Source organism: Marmota marmota, unplaced genomic scaffold (assembly GCF_001458135.2).
Source record: "Marmota marmota marmota unplaced genomic scaffold, marMar, whole genome shotgun sequence".
Taxonomy (NCBI): domain Eukaryota; kingdom Metazoa; phylum Chordata; class Mammalia; order Rodentia; family Sciuridae; genus Marmota; species Marmota marmota.
The window spans coordinates 5027097-5043236 of NW_026000130.1; the positions used below are offsets into that span (position 1 = coordinate 5027097).

Sequence of the window (16140 nt, forward strand, 5' to 3'; positions counted from 1 at the left end):
TCCACATCTTTTATTGGTGCACAAGCATATATATTATGAGAAATTGACTCTTACTGTCTTAATAAAATGTCCTCTTCATCTCTGACTCATCTACTTCCATGAAATCAAGTCTGTTTGATTCATTTTCATCTTTCTAGTGTTTTTTTGGTATGTCCTTTTCTTTCTTCATATTTTCAACCTTTGTCTTTGTAGTTAAAGTATAGATTTTATAGATAGATATGATTAGGTCTTGCTCTTTTATTCAGCTTGAGAATCTGCCTTTTAATTGGAGTGTTTAGTCCATTTACATTTATTGTAAGTATTCATATGCTTAGATTCAGGTCTGCCACTTTACCATTTGTTTTGTAAATTGTCTTACATATTTCTATATGGCTTACACATTTCTTGTTCCTCTGTTTCTTCTTTCTGGCTTCTTTAGGGTTGATCAATACTTTTTGGAATTCTGTTATTGGCCTTTTGTGTGTATATGTGATTACTCATGTAATTTTACCCATATCATAGCCTATTTAGAGTCAATATCTACTCTTTTATGTAAAGTATTGGAATGTTTAAAAATATATAATTTTGCTGGATGTGGTGGCACAAACCTGTAATCCCAGAGACTTGGAAGGCTGAGGCAGGAGGATGGCAGATTCGAGGCCAGTCTCAGCAACTGAGCAAGACCCTCAGAAACTTGGTGAGACCCTATTTCAAAATAAAAAATAAAAAGGGCCAGGGATGTGGGACTGGGGTTGTTGCTCAGTGGTAAAGTGCTTGCTTAGGACAGTTGAGAACCTGAGTTCCATCCTCAGCACCACATAAAAACAAACAACAACAACAAAAAGTGTGTATACATGTATGTATGTGTGTGTGTGTGAATATATATATATACATACACACACATCTGTGTATATATGTGTGTATGTTCATATATACATATATGTATTCTTCAAAAGTTAGAGCTGATCAAAATATTTTTATAGACATGAAATATCAGTGTATCTGCCACAACTAGACCTATAAGAAATGTTAATTTGGGATCATTTTAGGCTGAAGGGAAAAAAACATCAAATGGACTTAGATCTACAGGAAACAGAGCCAGGCGCAGTAGAGCATGCCTGTAATCCCAGTGCTCAGGAGGATCGAGAGTTCAAGGCCAGTCTCAGCAAAGTGAGGTACTGAGCAACTCAGTGAGATCCTGTCTCTAATTAAAATACAAACTAGGGCTGGGGATGTGGCTCAGTGGTCTAGTGCCCCTGCATTCAATCCTGGTACCCCCCCAAAAAAGATCTGTAGGAAACATTGAAGAACATCAAAAACAGGGTGTGTGTGTGAGAACTTTTGCTATCCAGTCTTTTGTGCTGCTTTTATCATATCTACAGACATTATAAACTCCACAATATTGGGTTATAACATGCTTTAAATACTTAGATGTGTTTTTAACAAATTGAAGGGAAAATATTTCATATTTACCATTTTTGGTGTTCTTTGTTGTTGCCTATAGATCTAAAACCATTTGATGTTTTTTCTTTTCAGCCTCAAAAAATCCCCTTCACATTTCTTGTGGGTCTACTGGTGGCAGACTCATTGGTGTTTCATGTCTATGAAAGTATTATTGTTTCGCTCTTTTAGAATAATTTTGCTGTCTATAGAATTTGGAGTTGACCTTGTTGCTTTTATCTTGCTTTGGTGTACTTTAAATTTGTTATTTTAAAGACATTGTTTTCTTCTGGGCATTTTTTTCAAAAAGTGTGTCATTCATATTTTCTTCTGAATTTAAAATATCATTTTTCTAAAGCTTCTACTTACAAGGTTTTCTCTTTTGTTCATCCTGTGTGTAGATAGAGTTTTCCTAAGATTTATCCTGCTTGGGGTTTGCTGGGTTCCTACAATCTGTGTTTTTGTGTTCCACCAAAGTTTGGAGCTTGGCCGTTGTTTGCCCAGTCGTCTTGCCTGTTGTGGACTCGCCGGGCTACTGATGTGGTTCCCCGGGTCACTGATGCCATGTTCATTTCTCATCGTCTCTTCCCTCTGTGTTCTACAAATTCAGTCATTTCTATTGACCCATCTTCAAGTTTGCTGACTCCTCCATCCTCGGTCTTTGCCTGTCCAGAACGTTTTCCATTTTAGTTCTCTTTAGTTATGGAATTTCCTTCTTTTCAATAGTCTCCATTTGTCCATGCACTGTAACTATGTTTCCCCTTTCTGTACTTGAGCATATTTACATCACACCTCTGAGGTCCTCGTGGGCTAATTTCAACATCTAGGTCACCTCCTTTTCACTTCACCATGGGTCACATTTTCCCTTCTTGGTACTGTGTATTCAGTCATTTTTATTGCATATTTTATATTGTAGTAGAGACTGGATTGTGTTGTTTCTCTGAAGGAAAATGGCTTTTGCCCTGGCACTCAGTTCATTTGACGGGGCTCAGATTCCAGACCCTTCCTCCTCTGCCTGAGGGCAGCAGAGTCTCTGCTCAGGTGTTTTAGCCTCCAGATGCTCCCTTTTGCCAGGCTCCCTGCAGTCGGCCCTGAGCTGGTGCCATCCAGGGTCAGCTCTGAGACTGGGCAAGGTCTACCCACAGGTTTTGGAGCTCCTCCTCTCTTGGCTGCCCTCTTTCTGGGATTTGTCTGTGTCTTTTTACCAGCCCTGAACTTGGCCTTCTGACAACTCAGGCCTGTAAGATTGCTGCTTTTGGGCTGGGGATGTGGCTCAAGCGGTAGCGCGCTCGCCTGGTATGCGTGCGGCCTGGGTTCGATCCTCAGCACCACATACACACAAAGATGTTGCGTCTGCCGAAAATTAAACAATAAAAATAAATAAAAATTATTAAAAAAAAAAAAAAAGGATTGCTGCTTTTGCCACCCGGCGTTGTGCAGAGCAGGCAAAATAGGGCACACGGCGTGTCATTTCAGTTTCTGCCAGCTTCTGACAATCATTCAGATGGTTTTGTTTTACTGGGTCCATGTTTTATGGTTGTTGGCTGAAAAGGGATGCGTCTAGCCAAGCTCCCCCGCTGCTACCAAAAGCAGGGAGCTTATCCTGTTTTATCATCTGACTTTTTCAATTAATCATATAAACATCATTTCACATAATCACACGTTCTTCTACAAATTAAGAGCTGGCAGAAACTAAGTCCTTGTAGTATGTCTATGGTTATTTCCTTAGATAAGATCCCCATGTTGCTGGGTCAGGTATGTGATCTTAAAGTTTTTTCAGGCTATTCTTTAGTATTATTGTTGCTGTTGAATTTGTTTTGTTTCTGTGGTGCTGGGAGTGAACCGGGCCTCAAGCGTGTATGCAGAATAAGTGCTCTGTGCTGAGCTACACCCCCCCACAGTGCTTAGGTTTATAAGGTTGTTGTTAATAGAATTTTCTTCTGAGCACATTATGTTTTCTTATGTTAAATGTGAGCATCTAAATTAAATTAAACCAGGAACAGCAATTCATGCCTGTAATCCTAGCAACTGGGGAGGCTGAGGCAGGAGGATCCCAAGTTCAAGGCCAGCTTCAGCAACTTAAAGAGACGCAGTCTCAAAATAAAAACTGAAAAGGGCTTGGGTGAGGCTCAGTGGTCAAGTCCTCCTGTGTTCAATGCCCAGTACTGCTGAATGAATAAATATGTACTAAAGTGTCTCGCAGGCACATACATTCCATCTGTTGCATGGAATCTAAGGTGTTTTTTTTTTTTTTTCCTGCAATATTTGTTTCAGAGTCCTGTTCGATTTGATACCTTTGATAGCCTTTCACTAAGTATTCCAGCTGCCACTTGGGTATGTACCTCTGGTTGATTTGGGGTATGTTTTGCAAATATTTCAATCTGAAAGATCTTCAAGGCACTTTATGTAGCTCAGATCCTGTGTGTTATTCAGACACGTGGTCAGTCACACAATTCTTAACTCCAGGGTGTGGACCAGGGCCTGATCATGGGGGAGAAAAACGTGGAGGTTTTTTGTCTTGCTGCAGGAAATTTGGCTTTTTCATCAAACACCACACATGTGCACACACACACACACCCCTCAGATTTAAAGACACATAAAACATAGATTTAGACTTCCAAATCATGGAAGTCCGTAATTTTCCACGGCCTTTTATCCTTGTACTCTTAGATAGGTCAGTAGTCGCAGTGCCAGATCCTTTGAGCTCCACCTTTGTGCAGGAGACATCCAGTTGTGTCTGCGGGGCTCTGTTGCCTGGAATTTGCAAATAATTGGGCAGCTCTGAGCTCCACCCAGCCACCTGCGAGTTCAGTACGGCTCTTCTTTGAATTATTCTAATTTTCTTCTCATGCTGTAGGGTCATCCCCTGACCCTGGACCACTGCCTTCACCACTTCATCTCCTCGGAATCCGTGCGCGATGTTGTGTGTGACAACTGTACAAAGGTATGCCTTGAATCCCAGTGGCATCTCTCAGCTGGCGCGTGAGCTTCCGTAGTGCCCCTCACACCGCTGGCCTCAGCTCCTCTGACTGCCTGAGCCCAGAGGATGTGTGCAGCCCCTGCCATTTCCACCCGACCTGGTTTGGAAAGCGACTGCCCAAGGAGTTTGTTTCCCAGATGAGTTTCGTCTCATCCATAGCGTGTTTAAAGGAGAAGCATGCAGGTCAGGCTGGAGCTGGGAGACGCAGTTGTCTCCACTCCCCTTTCTCTCGTGCCCTGCCTTTTCTCTGTGCTGTCCGTCTGAGTCCCCATGTGACTGCATTTCACCCTTTGAATGGAGAGGAATTGTGTGGACCGAATTTTTGAAGACAAGATAGATTTCATGCCAGAGTTTCAGTTTTGACTCCTCATTTTTCTCCTCCCTCCATGGCTACTGTTATTTAACATTCAAGAGGATCAGTGGGAACAGTTTGCAAATAACTGGGCAGCTGAGTTGATTTCAGCAGGTAGCAGTCCAGTGCCAGTCAGATGCCCCAGCCCGGTCGCTGCCCTCCGGAGAAGTCCTGCTCAGGGTTTTCACAGAGAAATGTTGTTACTTCCATTTCAGATTGAGGCAAAAGGAACCTTGAATGGGGAAAAGGTGGAGCACCAGAGGACCACTTTTGTTAAACAGTTAAAACTAGGGAAGGTGAGCCCACCCCTCGTACCAGCTTGACTTTGCTTTGCAGGGATCCCTGTGTCCCACCCTGAAACGTACCGCCCTTTTCTCTCCCTCCGCAGCTCCCGCAGTGTCTCTGCATCCACCTGCAGCGGCTGAGCTGGTCCAGTCACGGCACGCCTCTGAAGCGGCACGAGCACGTGCAGTTTAATGAGTTCCTGATGATGGACATCTACAAGTACCGGCTCCTGGGCCACAGGCCCAGTCAGCACCACCCTAAACTGAAGGAGAGCCCGGGGCCTGCGCTGGAACTGCAGGACGGGCCGGCTGCCCCCAAACCAGGTGTGTGCCCGAAGCAGCCACCTTTCGTCAGCACAGAGCAGGGGTTTGGCAGCACCACATTCTGGCTTCCCCATAATCTGAGCACAAGGCTTATACAGTGTTACTCAGAATTCTTGGGAACAGCAGGTTCGGGGGTAGAAAAGGGGTTTTTGTTTGTTTCTGTGTGTGGTGCTGGTGCTGGATCCCACCCTGGACCTCACGCATTCTAAGCAGGTGTGGTACCCGTGAGCTACACCCCAGCCAAGATTTCTTAAAGAGGTTAAAATTGAACAGTAATGAGGGCTGGGGATGTAGTTCAGTAGCAGGACGCTTGCCTGGCATGCGTAAGGCCTGGGGTTCAATCTCCAGAATCCACCACCCACACACACACACAAAATTACACAGTAATGAGAAAAAGTTCTTAAAATTCCATTATAGATGAAAAAGTACAGAAGGAAAGCTCAAGATTGCAGACTTGCTTTTTCATCTTTGGACTAAACAGTAATTGGCTCCGACCATTCCAGTGAATTTGCATTTCTTTCTCCCGCCCCTAAAACAAGTCATCCCATTTACACAAGGGGGGGTGGTAAACATCCTGGCTGAACATCACGGGAAATCTTATTTGGGTTCACAGTTCTTTTTCCTGGATTGTTGATCTCATTCTGTTACTGTCCTCATCTGAAGTTAATTGTTGAGTGGGTCCCCATTAGGCAAGGTCACCCATGAGAAACTGGAGGCTCCCTGTGGTTCACAGTTGGTCCCAGGGCACCCAGCAACTGGCAATCTGGCCTGCAGTATGGGTCCGGGTGGTGTTTGAAGGTGTCTTGTGCAGCCCATTGGGTTCTTTGGAGTTGTAGGTGGGGAAGACCCACCAACTTGTAGGCTCCACGCCTGAACCCATCCCCTGCACGCTGCCCCCAGGTGATTGGGACTGTCCTCCTGGACTCCCACACTGTGTGGACTGAGGTCCCTCCCTCCTTTGGTTCTTTTTTCACAACCACAATTGCACGGCCTGGCCAGACCTCATCCGAGGAGACTGTTCCTGGTTCTCCCTCACCAGGCCCTGGATTCACATCAGGAACCCTGAGGCAGGGAAGCCAGTCCCTGGCCCTCGTTTGGCACCACAGCTCTCTTGCCCCAGCCTGCACCTGCCCTGACTGAGGGGCAGCCTGCTGGTGCCCAGAGCACATAGCCCTGTTCTAGATGCCAGCGTGAACTACGTGGTGCATGAGAGCCACTAGACATGATGCTTGAGCCGAAAAGAGATGGAAATGTCCCCCTAGTGATGCTACCCACGACTCATAAGTGTTAATGCTGCCACACGTTGGTGTTCCTTAGAAGCAGACAGGGTTTTTTAAAAAGACGATGTTTACTTCAGTGGTTCTCAGTGTGAAGCGATGGAAGACTTTGGGCAATGTCTAGTGACATTTTTGGCTGTCACAAAACACCCTGTAACACAGCACATCCCCCACAACGAAGAGTTGCCCAGCCCTGAGTGTCCGTCAGTAGTGCCAAGTCGAGAGGCCTTGATCAAGTCAAAAGCCAATAAATTAACCCCTGCTTGTCAGGCGCAGGGCCACCTGTCTGCAATCCCAGCCACTCAGGAGCCTGAGGCAGGAGGATCACAAGTTCAAGGCCAGCCTCCGCAACTCATCAAGGCCCTAGCAACTTGTGAAACCCAGTCTCTAAGTGAAAAAGGGCTGGGGATGTGGCTCAGTGGCTAAGCACCTCTGGGTTCAGTCCCTGGTACCAAGTAAATAAGTTCTGCTTTACTTTGGTACCTGTAGTTTGCAAAGGGGAATGGGAGTCTAAATGATCCACACAGTTATCAAGGCCAGCACTCGATCTGGGGCTTGATACGCTTTTCCTACTTGGATTTAAAATAGGGACTGAAGGGTAGGGAATTTTATGAATTACTTTAGTACAAAAGGGACTATTGCTTTTCTTTGTGGCATTATAGGGAGCTCATTTCCAAGGCAGTCAAAACCACATTTGTTTGCTGAGAGCCACTGCTTTGTTCACTGATTCAGGCCTTCTTCTCTTGCAGTTCTGAATCAGCCAGGGGCCCCCAAAACACAGATTTTTATGAATGGCGCCTGTTCCCCGTCTTTGTTGCCAACCCTGCCACCCCCATTGCCCTTTCCTCTCCCAGTTGTTCCTGACTACAGGTGAGCTGCTCTTCAGAAACACGTTCTTTATTCATCATGAGCCGTTGTCTCACTTTCTGACGCTAACTTTTCACCGACATGAATTAATGACAATTTAAAGATTAATTTTTTAAATTTTAAGGTGGAATTTTACTTTATTACACATTCCTATTTAGGAATTATAAAAGTACATAGAAGCTGGGCTTGGTGGTGCACACCTGTAATCCCAGTGGCTGGGGAGGCTGAGGCAGGAGGATCAAGAGTTCAAAGCCAGCCTCAGCAAAAGTGAGGTGCTAAGCAACTCAGTGAGACTCTGTCTCTAACTAAATACAAAATAGGGCTGGGGATGTGGCTCAGTGGCCAAGTGCCCCTGAGTTCAATCCTTGGTACCCCCCCCCAAAAAAAAAAGTACATAGAATGTATACGTATGTGTGTATATGTATGTATATAAAGAAGAAAATTTTAAATTTCTTGGATTGCTTAGATAACCCATTACATCTGTAGAGTCCAACACTGTAGGAGCTGTGTGTAGGCGGGGGCAGGGACCTGTAATCCAGCTGCTGGAGACTCTGAAGTGTATGTTCCAGGCCAGCCTCGTCAACACAGAGAGGCCCCTTTCAAAACACGAAACAAAAGTGCTGTGTGTCTGTGTGTATACACCTGTGCACACTCAGGGTTCTCCCCGCCACCCTCAGTGTGGACATCCTGCCTCACCAGTAAATGGGGTCTGTATTTCCATGGCTTTGTGGTGTGGTGTCATGTGAGTGCACTGCTGTGCTGACCCCCTGTGTTTAACACCTGGGGTTCTTGTTGTCCTTCTGCCTGTGTGAGACTCCTAACTGTGAACCCGGCGTTTCTCCCCCACATTCAGCTCCTCCACGTACCTCTTCCGGCTGATGGCAGTGGTCGTCCACCATGGAGACATGCACTCTGGACACTTTGTCACTTACCGACGGTCCCCACCTTCGGCCAAGAACCCTCTGTCAACCAGTAACCAGTGGCTGTGGATCTCTGACGACACTGTCCGCAAGGCCAGCCTGCAGGAGGTGCTGTCCTCCAGCGCGTACCTGCTGTTCTACGAGCGGGTCCTCTCCAGGGTGCAGCACCAGGGCCAGGAGTACAAGTCTGAAGAGTGACTGCCCTGGTCCAAGCTGATGGCCTCGTTCGCGCCATCCAGGATAGAAGCCAGCTGTGCTGTGTGTGTCGCGCAAGCAGCTTGCGGCGTGTTCCAAAAGAGGGCTCTGTGGAGGAGCCCCCCACCCCCGGCCCTGCTAGCAGCTCTGGAAGGGCCGGCGAGCCGGAGAGCATCCCTGTGTCTAGAGTGTCTTTTTACTCATCTGATTCAAGTAATTAAAAGCTACCAGATTCCAGAAACCACCTTTTCTATATTGTAACATGTTAGATGTTCTCAGAGGGCAGTCACCTTTGCCTAATCCTCTGACATTTCCACATAGATTTTTTATTTTTAATAAGCAGGCCCCTAAAAATTGTTGACATAATTAGTGAAATTATTAAAGGCAACAATTTAGAAGAAAAAGTGCCTTTCACTTTCGATTGCTTTTGTAGCCCAACCATTCTGAGAAAGAGACATGATCTAAGAGTCCTAGAAACAGTTTTTGAAAGCCCTATTCCTTCCAGGTCACTCAGAGGATATCAAAGAGCAGTTACAAGATGCCTGAAGAGCTCCTCTCCCTCTTTGTACGCCTTTTTCTAACCTTTTGATTCTTTCTATGTCTTAAAGACACATCTGCCAAGTCTCCCCGCCCCGGGCGCTCTGTCACGACTTTGTCAGTCAATGTAAGTGAAACGCTTGTTGCTTTTCTCTTTTGTGTACTACACCAAGAGATGTGATCCTAGTACATTATGAAAACCGTGTGGCCAGCCAGACCGGACAGCGTCTCTGTATCTGGGCAACCCCTGTGTCTTCTGCCATGTAGAAAACCCATTACACGAGGACAGTTACTTCTGTGTTATTTATTGCCTGTGCAGGAGCTCTGAAGGCCTACAGGCAGGGTCTTGGGGCTGTGTGAGCTCATCCCTGCCTCAGCTGGAGAGCTGGATTAGGATGCGCTCTGTATATGGGCTGCAGTCTTGCTGGACCTGTTTCCTCATTTGTAAAGTGAAGGGTTAGATTAGATGACCGAAAAGTTCAATCCTGCCACACGCAGTGGCACATGCCTAACATCCCAGCAGCTCGGGAGGCTGAGACAGGATGATCTAGAGTTCAAAGCCAGCCTCAGCAAAAGTGAGGCGCTAAGCAACTCAGTGAGACCCTGTCTCTAAACAAAATGCAAAATAGGGCTGGGGATGTGGCTCAGTGGTCTAGTGCCCCTGGGTTCAATGCCTGGTACCAACACCCCCCGCCCCCAAAACTCCAGTCCTTCCCACAGAAGGAAGAAAGCGGTTTGATTTCTGAAACACAAATACAGCCAACATTAGGCATCATCATTTTGTTTTGGCCCACATTCTAAATTTATTCATTCCCAGTAGCCTAATACAAAAAGAGTATATTGAGCATTTTCTTCCCTTTTCAGATAAGTCTCATGAATGCAACCCAGGGCTGAAGGAATTTTGATGACACAATAGTACCGAGTTTAAGCTAGGTTTGTGATTTTTAAAAAAAGATACCAAATTCAAGCTAACTCTTCAGAGAAAACATTTGGAATCAGACCAATACAAAAGATCACCAGAAGTCAGGCCAAGAACTGTGCTCCTGCTGGGCATGCCCCTGGACTCCAGAGGCTCAGGCAGGAGGATGGTGAGTTCAAGGCCAGCCTCAGCCACGGCGAGGTGCTGAGCAACTCAGCGAGACCCTGTCTCTAAATAAAATACAAAATAGGGCTGGGGATGGGGCTCAGTGGTACCAAAAAAATAAATAAAAGAACTGTGCTCCCTCCACCTGGGGTGAGCTTCCAGATGTGCGCTGGCATTAGTTGACAGTGCAAGAAGCCCAGGTGGTCACCATTCAGCTGGGCCAGTGTGCATCCTAAGGACTTGGGGACTCTCCCTGCCAATAGAATATACTGTGAAGGTTCTCGGAGCCACCAATGTCAGTGTGAAAGCAGGAGCTTGAACCACCTGGTCCGTGCACTGCAGACCTCAGTGTTGATGTGGAACTGAATGCACCTGTTTATCTAAATCCAGTGACATAAACACCAGGTCGTGTGACCGTGAGCTGCACTGCACAGTTGTAGCTCTGAGTAACTGCTGTTCTGCAACCCCGGGAAACTGGCATCAGAGAGATGCATGCGAGGATGGGCCTCCAGACAGCGGGCTGGGAGGAGCTCCTTGGCCAGAGGCTGGGGTGTGAGTGAAGGCTGTAAATGTGAATGACAACCTGTCTGAACGCTAACTTCCTCATTTTGTAAATTATTAGGCATTAAGTAGCGGCAGAATCATCTGATTTCTTGTTTTAAGTTATTTACAAAGTCAGTAGCTTCTTTTTGGAAAAGCCTAAGTTAAACTAGTAGTCTAGGCTATAATAACTGATTTATGTATTTGCTAAAGGTACTTTTGTATCTGCTATGTATTATAGCAATAAAAGAATCATTTTGTTAAGAAAAAAATCAACTGGTATTCTTTTGTAATTCACTATGCTTTCCTTAACCTGCTCCTGTGTTCTCTATTGGTAAAGAAACACCAGCTCCCTCTCAGACAAAAAAAAAAACACAAAAAGAAACATGTTAAAAACGTTTTTATTTCTTAGGCAAAATTTTACGAAATGTCAGGTTGACCCGTGGAGCCAGAACCTTCTTGCGCACGGGAAGACTGTGATACCAGTGGGCGTTGGTCGGGGGGTTCATCATTAGTAAGCTTCCGTGGGCCAGCTGCAGCCGGACCACCTCTAGCTTCTGGCGGGGGTTCTTCCCTCGGGAGTCCTTGTGCCGGAAGCAGAAGTCCCTGCAGGCACCAAAGGAGACAGAGGCGATGGGGCTCCTGGGCGCCAGTTCTCTCTCATCATCTCGATGCTCCCCAATGTGGTCACAGCCATCTTTGTACCTGCAATGAGAAAACAGGCACCGCTCAGAATGACCTTCTGGAGGCTGTCCCTGCAGGGCCTGAGCGCCTCCCTGGCTCTGCAGGTGAGGCCAACCTGGGGCATATGCATGGGTAACCTCTCCTAAAGCAGGCCGACAGCACATCTCATCAGCCCCTGGCTCATGCATGGAAAACTTCCTGTCACGTAAAAGGATTTCCTCCCTCCATACAGAATAAACTCCTGTTCCTGGCACATTCTGGCCCCTGGCCACTCAAGAGCACCCCGCATCCCTTCCTCCCTTACTCATTGCTTTCTGGCCACACCAGAAGTATTCCTGCTCCACAGGTGCTCTGGGCTTCTCTGGGTGCCTGGCCTGAGGTCTCCAGTTAGTTACCAGCTCAGGTGTCTCCAGGAGCCCTTCTCTAACCATCTCATCTAAAGTGGGTCCTTCTCCTCTGCCCAGGGTTCTCAGCCAGGGTGATGTTGCCCCAGGAGATGCTGGGCAATGTCTGGACACATTTCTGGCTGCTCTGATGGCATAAGGTGCTACTGGCATCCCCTGATGGGCCAGGGACGCTCTCAGTCCTACAATGCACAGATCAGCCTTGGGCAACAAATTACCCAGCCTATGATGTTCACAGTCCTGCTGCTGCTCAGAAACCCTGAGCCCCAACCTTTCCTCAGCTACTCATTCAAATCAGCCTGCTTGACTGTCCCCACCACACTCCCCAGGGTCTCAAATGACCCTGCCCAGCTGTCTGTCCAGGAGTTAATCACCCTTCCCTCCTGCTGCTGCCTGAGCTCCCTGAAGGACGACTGGGCTTGCGTCCTCCCACCATGATGTCCCTTGTGTGCTACTGGATGGTTTGCTGTGCAGGACCAAATATGGGGGAGCCCTGAACACTTCCTTTTAGAGGAGACAGAACGCTATAAAACTTACTCCACCAGACAAGGGAGGCGTCACCTGTTGAGGAGCACGAAGTTGAAGGTATGTCCTGTCAAGCCAGAGACACGATCCCGGATGCACTCTAGAACTGGGATCCAGGGCTTTGGAGACAGCGTAAGGCCTGAAAACGTGTAGGTCAGTCCAGCGTCACCATATGTGGCTTGCTTCCTTGGCACACTGTGCCACTTCCCAAATACCTGGACCCTGGCCAGTGCACCTGTGCAGAAAAAAACAGCAGTGCCAGACCCTCGGACCCAGAGAGGCAGGCGACACACCTGCTGAGTACTCGGGAGAGCAAGGGAAGGAAAACAGGAATAGCATGTCCCTCTGTCCTCCAGTGTCACGAAATGCCCTGTCCTGTAATACCCCTCCTCAAAAATCACTGTGGCTTGCCAAAGTTTTATGTAAAGCCACTCTTGCCCTTCTTTCTGAGGTCAATTCTTGAACACGGTAATTTAATTGCCTTTAGGAGCAGAACAGAGACTGAACTCTGAGCACAATGAGGTTTTCATGATAGGCAATTTGTGTCAACCTGTCACTCCATGGAAGGCGGAGATTGTGCAGCTCATGCTGGGCCAGATCCCGTGAGGCATCATGGGGGGTTCTTAGCCTATGGTTCCCAGACCAGCAGCCTCCTCATCACCTGGAAACGCCTTAGAAACCAGACTGCAGAGTGGGCCCCCATGAGAGTGTAGAGTAGCAACATATACCCCAGAACTACGTTCTACCACTTTCCTGTCCTGGAAGCCTTTTTAAAAACACTGATGCCCAGGCTGGACCCCAGCTATCCTGATTCACTAGGTCTCCTGTAGAACCCAGCTTTTTTTTTTTTTTTTTTTTCCAATTTACTGGGGATCAAACCCAGGGCCTCATGCAAGGCTCCTTTTTCTTACCACGTGGGGCAAACAAGCCCTTTCAGCTTCAGCTTTTGGGGTTTTTTCAGATTGCTTTTCGAACTTTCCCANTCAAACCCAGGGCCTCATGCAAGCTCTCTACCACTGGGCAACAGCCTCAGCTTCAGCTTTGGGTTTTTTCTATGATTGCTTTTGAACTTTCCCAGGTGATTCTAGTCAGTAGCCAGGTAGATGCACTCTGGTCAACGGTCAGTGGCCAGGCGATCCTGTTTTTCCCAGGTTGTATCTCAAGCCCAGAATGGCACAGAGAGTATTTGTTGACTCCATTAGCAAGCCCATCAGTAATGGCCCTGAAGGTCAGATTTCTCCTAATATAACATCATGGGTTGTAGGAAACAAGCCTTGAAACCCACACACACATCTTCTGCTTACCTGTAAAATATTCCACTTTTTCCTCCAACTGTCGGAAAATCTCGTCTGCCTCCGCTTTGCCAAACAAGACTGTGTAATCGCAGTCCAGGCCCTCGGCTCGAATGTGTCGCCAGCTGGGGCCTGCCAAGTGGGTGGCATTCCCCGGGGGGTCTGTCCTGGGCCTCTTCCTTGTGTGTCCTTTGTCGTCGCCCAGGGTAGCTCCTTCTTCTGTGCTCTGCTCTTGCTCCTCCGGCTTTCCCAAAAGGCTCCCTTGAACCTCCTTCCCCAGGAATCTGTCCATCCCTTCCTTCCACAGAAGAGGATGTCAGCAACAAGACACCCAGGAAGAGTGCCCAAGCTCTTTCCCTGATGAAAACTCAATAGGTCGGTTTTGAAGTGGTCTCACAGCAATGCTTCTATTTGGGGATGGAGCTCAGTGGAAGGACCCTTCGGTGTCTAGAATGTGCGAGTTCCTGGGTTCAATCTCAGGGTCTGCAACAAAGGAAACAGTTTCAGCTGGAAGAGCCCTAGGGACTTTCTGGCCAGAGTCTTCAGGCAGCACATCAAAACCGCCGGCTAGGAGTGTGGCTTAGTGGTACAGCATGTGCTTAGAGCATTGTGTAAGCAACTGGGTTCACTCCTGAGCTCACAAAAAATAAACAACAAACAAAAATACCAACCAGGTGAGAAAAGCAATCAGCTGAAAAGCTTGCAAAAACTGAAGCCGGAATCAGACAGGCAGTCAGTGTAGACAGGTAAACGGAGTCAGGTCGGATCTAGGAGGCCAATTTTGAGTGAGTCTGGGAAGCTGGAGACTGTCCCCTGAGGGGTCTTATCAAGAACCTGCCCCTGCTCCAACCTGTTGCCAAGGTAACCTGTCCCAGGAACTTCCCCTCCCTACAGGGAGCTGTAAGGTTGTTAATGTGTCCTGTCTACTCCATCCTGCCCTCCCCCTCAGCCCACCTATTTCCCACCTTTTGGCCACCCACGGAGCATTCCTGGGACTAGTCCTGGCTGCAGGAAAGAGAAAGATTAGGGAGGAAAGGCTGGAGATCAAAGGAAGCCCGAGACATATAAAAAGGACAGAACACCTCGCCTCTTGGGATACCAGCTGTGGCCCCTTCTCCTCCCTGGAAAAGTCGGTGTTCCCCCCCTTTTAAATAAACCCCTGCTTCATACGCTTGCCCCGGCTGCTTCTCTAATGTTCAGACCTCAACGTGTGGGAAGCAGGACACGGATAACCGGCGGTGTCAAAACCTGACACTTGCACTTCACCCCCACGCGGAAAATTTTTAAAGAACACGCCTCCCCGTGGGAATCAGTATTTGCAGTCAAGTTTGGAAACTCCAGACAGGGAAAATGACGCCCAGAGGGAGGGGACAGGGAGTTTTGTCAAAATCACCCACAAATGCAGTTCTCTATTCCTGTCCACTTTGCTGAGGAAGAGACTCCTGGCTTCCCTCTTTCTCACCAGCATTAAAACAGGTCGATACGGCGACTCTCAAGGGGAAAAGACCCGGAATCCAAATGTCAATTAATGACGGTCAAACCCTCCTCCCCTTATGATAGAAAATAAGAACCGTAACACGTGCGTGCGGTGGGAGCTGGAGAGCTCTCTTTACACCCCCGGACCGCCCCTGCGTGGCTCAGAACCAGGAAAACACCACAGCACGTCCAGGCCGGCGGGAAAACACACTCACCCCGCCCGCGGCAGCTCAGTCGCGCTTGCGCGTAGGTCTCCGGGGGCAAGCTGGGAAGCGCAGGCGCATTGGTAAACTCAGTGGCTGCTGACCTCCTGGCGCCACCTGTCGGCCCCTGGATGCATCGCAGGCACTGCTCTGTGCCCGGCAATGTCTGCCGCATTTGGGCTTAATTGCCTCATCTGTAAAGTGGGGACTACAACCCCTGCCAAGAGAGGAAGTTGCAATGAAGTTGGGGGCTTTGTTTTAAAACTTCTTAGTATACAGTTATGCAAATTTTGACAAAGCTACAATACTTTATAATCACTGTTGAAACACGACGCAAAGAAAAGACCACCGACTCCAATTTTAAATCAAATTAAAGCAAGCTTTTATTTGTGTACACTGGAGCTGGCCAGGACTGTTTCTCTCCAAAACCCTGGGATAGAGATCAGCCCCCCAGCTCTCCAGGAACAAGGTTTTATAGCACAAAAAGTTGCAAACGGGGGGGAGGGGGTGTCTTGAGAACTTACAGCCAACAGGATTTTGACAAACATAGTAAAAAGACAGATTAATGATCTACATGGGAGTAAATTCAGATCTCAACATCAGAATTTATGAAGTGCCACTGAGATTTAGAGAGGGTTGTTATCTGGTCAGGGAAAGCGAGGCATGAGTGAGTTCAAGGCACGGGCAGGAATTCCAAACAAGTTTAGAAATCTCAGTAATTTTGTAGTAAAACTGAAATTAATTTTTCATGACTTTGTGATGAGATGGCTCCCAATC

The 16140-nt window shown here is 47.5% G+C and overlaps 2 protein-coding genes across 8 annotated transcripts in view; one reads left to right on the top strand and one right to left on the bottom strand.

Moving 5' to 3' along the window:
* Positions 1-11042, top strand: part of Usp30 (ubiquitin specific peptidase 30) — a 32737-nt gene extending 21695 nt beyond the window's left edge. For 2 of the 3 annotated variants that reach the window (XM_015500264.2, XM_015500263.2), the window contains exons 8-13: positions 3694-3753; positions 4277-4363; positions 4967-5047; positions 5140-5359; positions 7386-7506; positions 8357-11042. In XM_015500264.2, coding sequence (XP_015355750.1) covers positions 3694-3753; positions 4277-4363; positions 4967-5047; positions 5140-5359; positions 7386-7506; positions 8357-8621 — 834 coding nt within the window. In that variant the 3' untranslated portion in view covers positions 8622-11042. The remainder of the gene's footprint in view (positions 1-3693; positions 3754-4276; positions 4364-4966; positions 5048-5139; positions 5360-7385; positions 7507-8356) is intronic. The other variant, XM_015500265.2, reaches the window with a different exon arrangement.
* Positions 11043-11162: 120 nt separating this feature from the next.
* Positions 11163-15505, bottom strand: Alkbh2 (alkB homolog 2, alpha-ketoglutarate dependent dioxygenase). 5 transcript variants are annotated; one of them, XM_015500266.2, is made up of 5 exons: positions 15147-15369; positions 14356-14451; positions 13697-14167; positions 12429-12627; positions 11163-11484 (listed from the first exon to the last, which is right to left on the bottom strand). In XM_015500266.2, exons 3-5 carry the CDS (start codon positions 13974-13976, stop codon positions 11181-11183), a joined length of 783 nt encoding a protein of 260 aa, XP_015355752.1. In that variant the 5' UTR covers positions 13977-14167; positions 14356-14451; positions 15147-15369; the 3' UTR covers positions 11163-11180. The 5 variants fall into 5 exon arrangements, with proteins under 5 accessions (XP_015355752.1, XP_048640956.1, XP_048640958.1 ...); XM_048784999.1 differs by lacking the exons at positions 14356-14451; positions 15147-15369 and adding an exon at positions 15376-15505; XM_048785001.1 differs by lacking the exon at positions 14356-14451 and having other exon boundaries at positions 12429-12531.
* Positions 15506-16140: the final 635 nt, after the last annotated feature.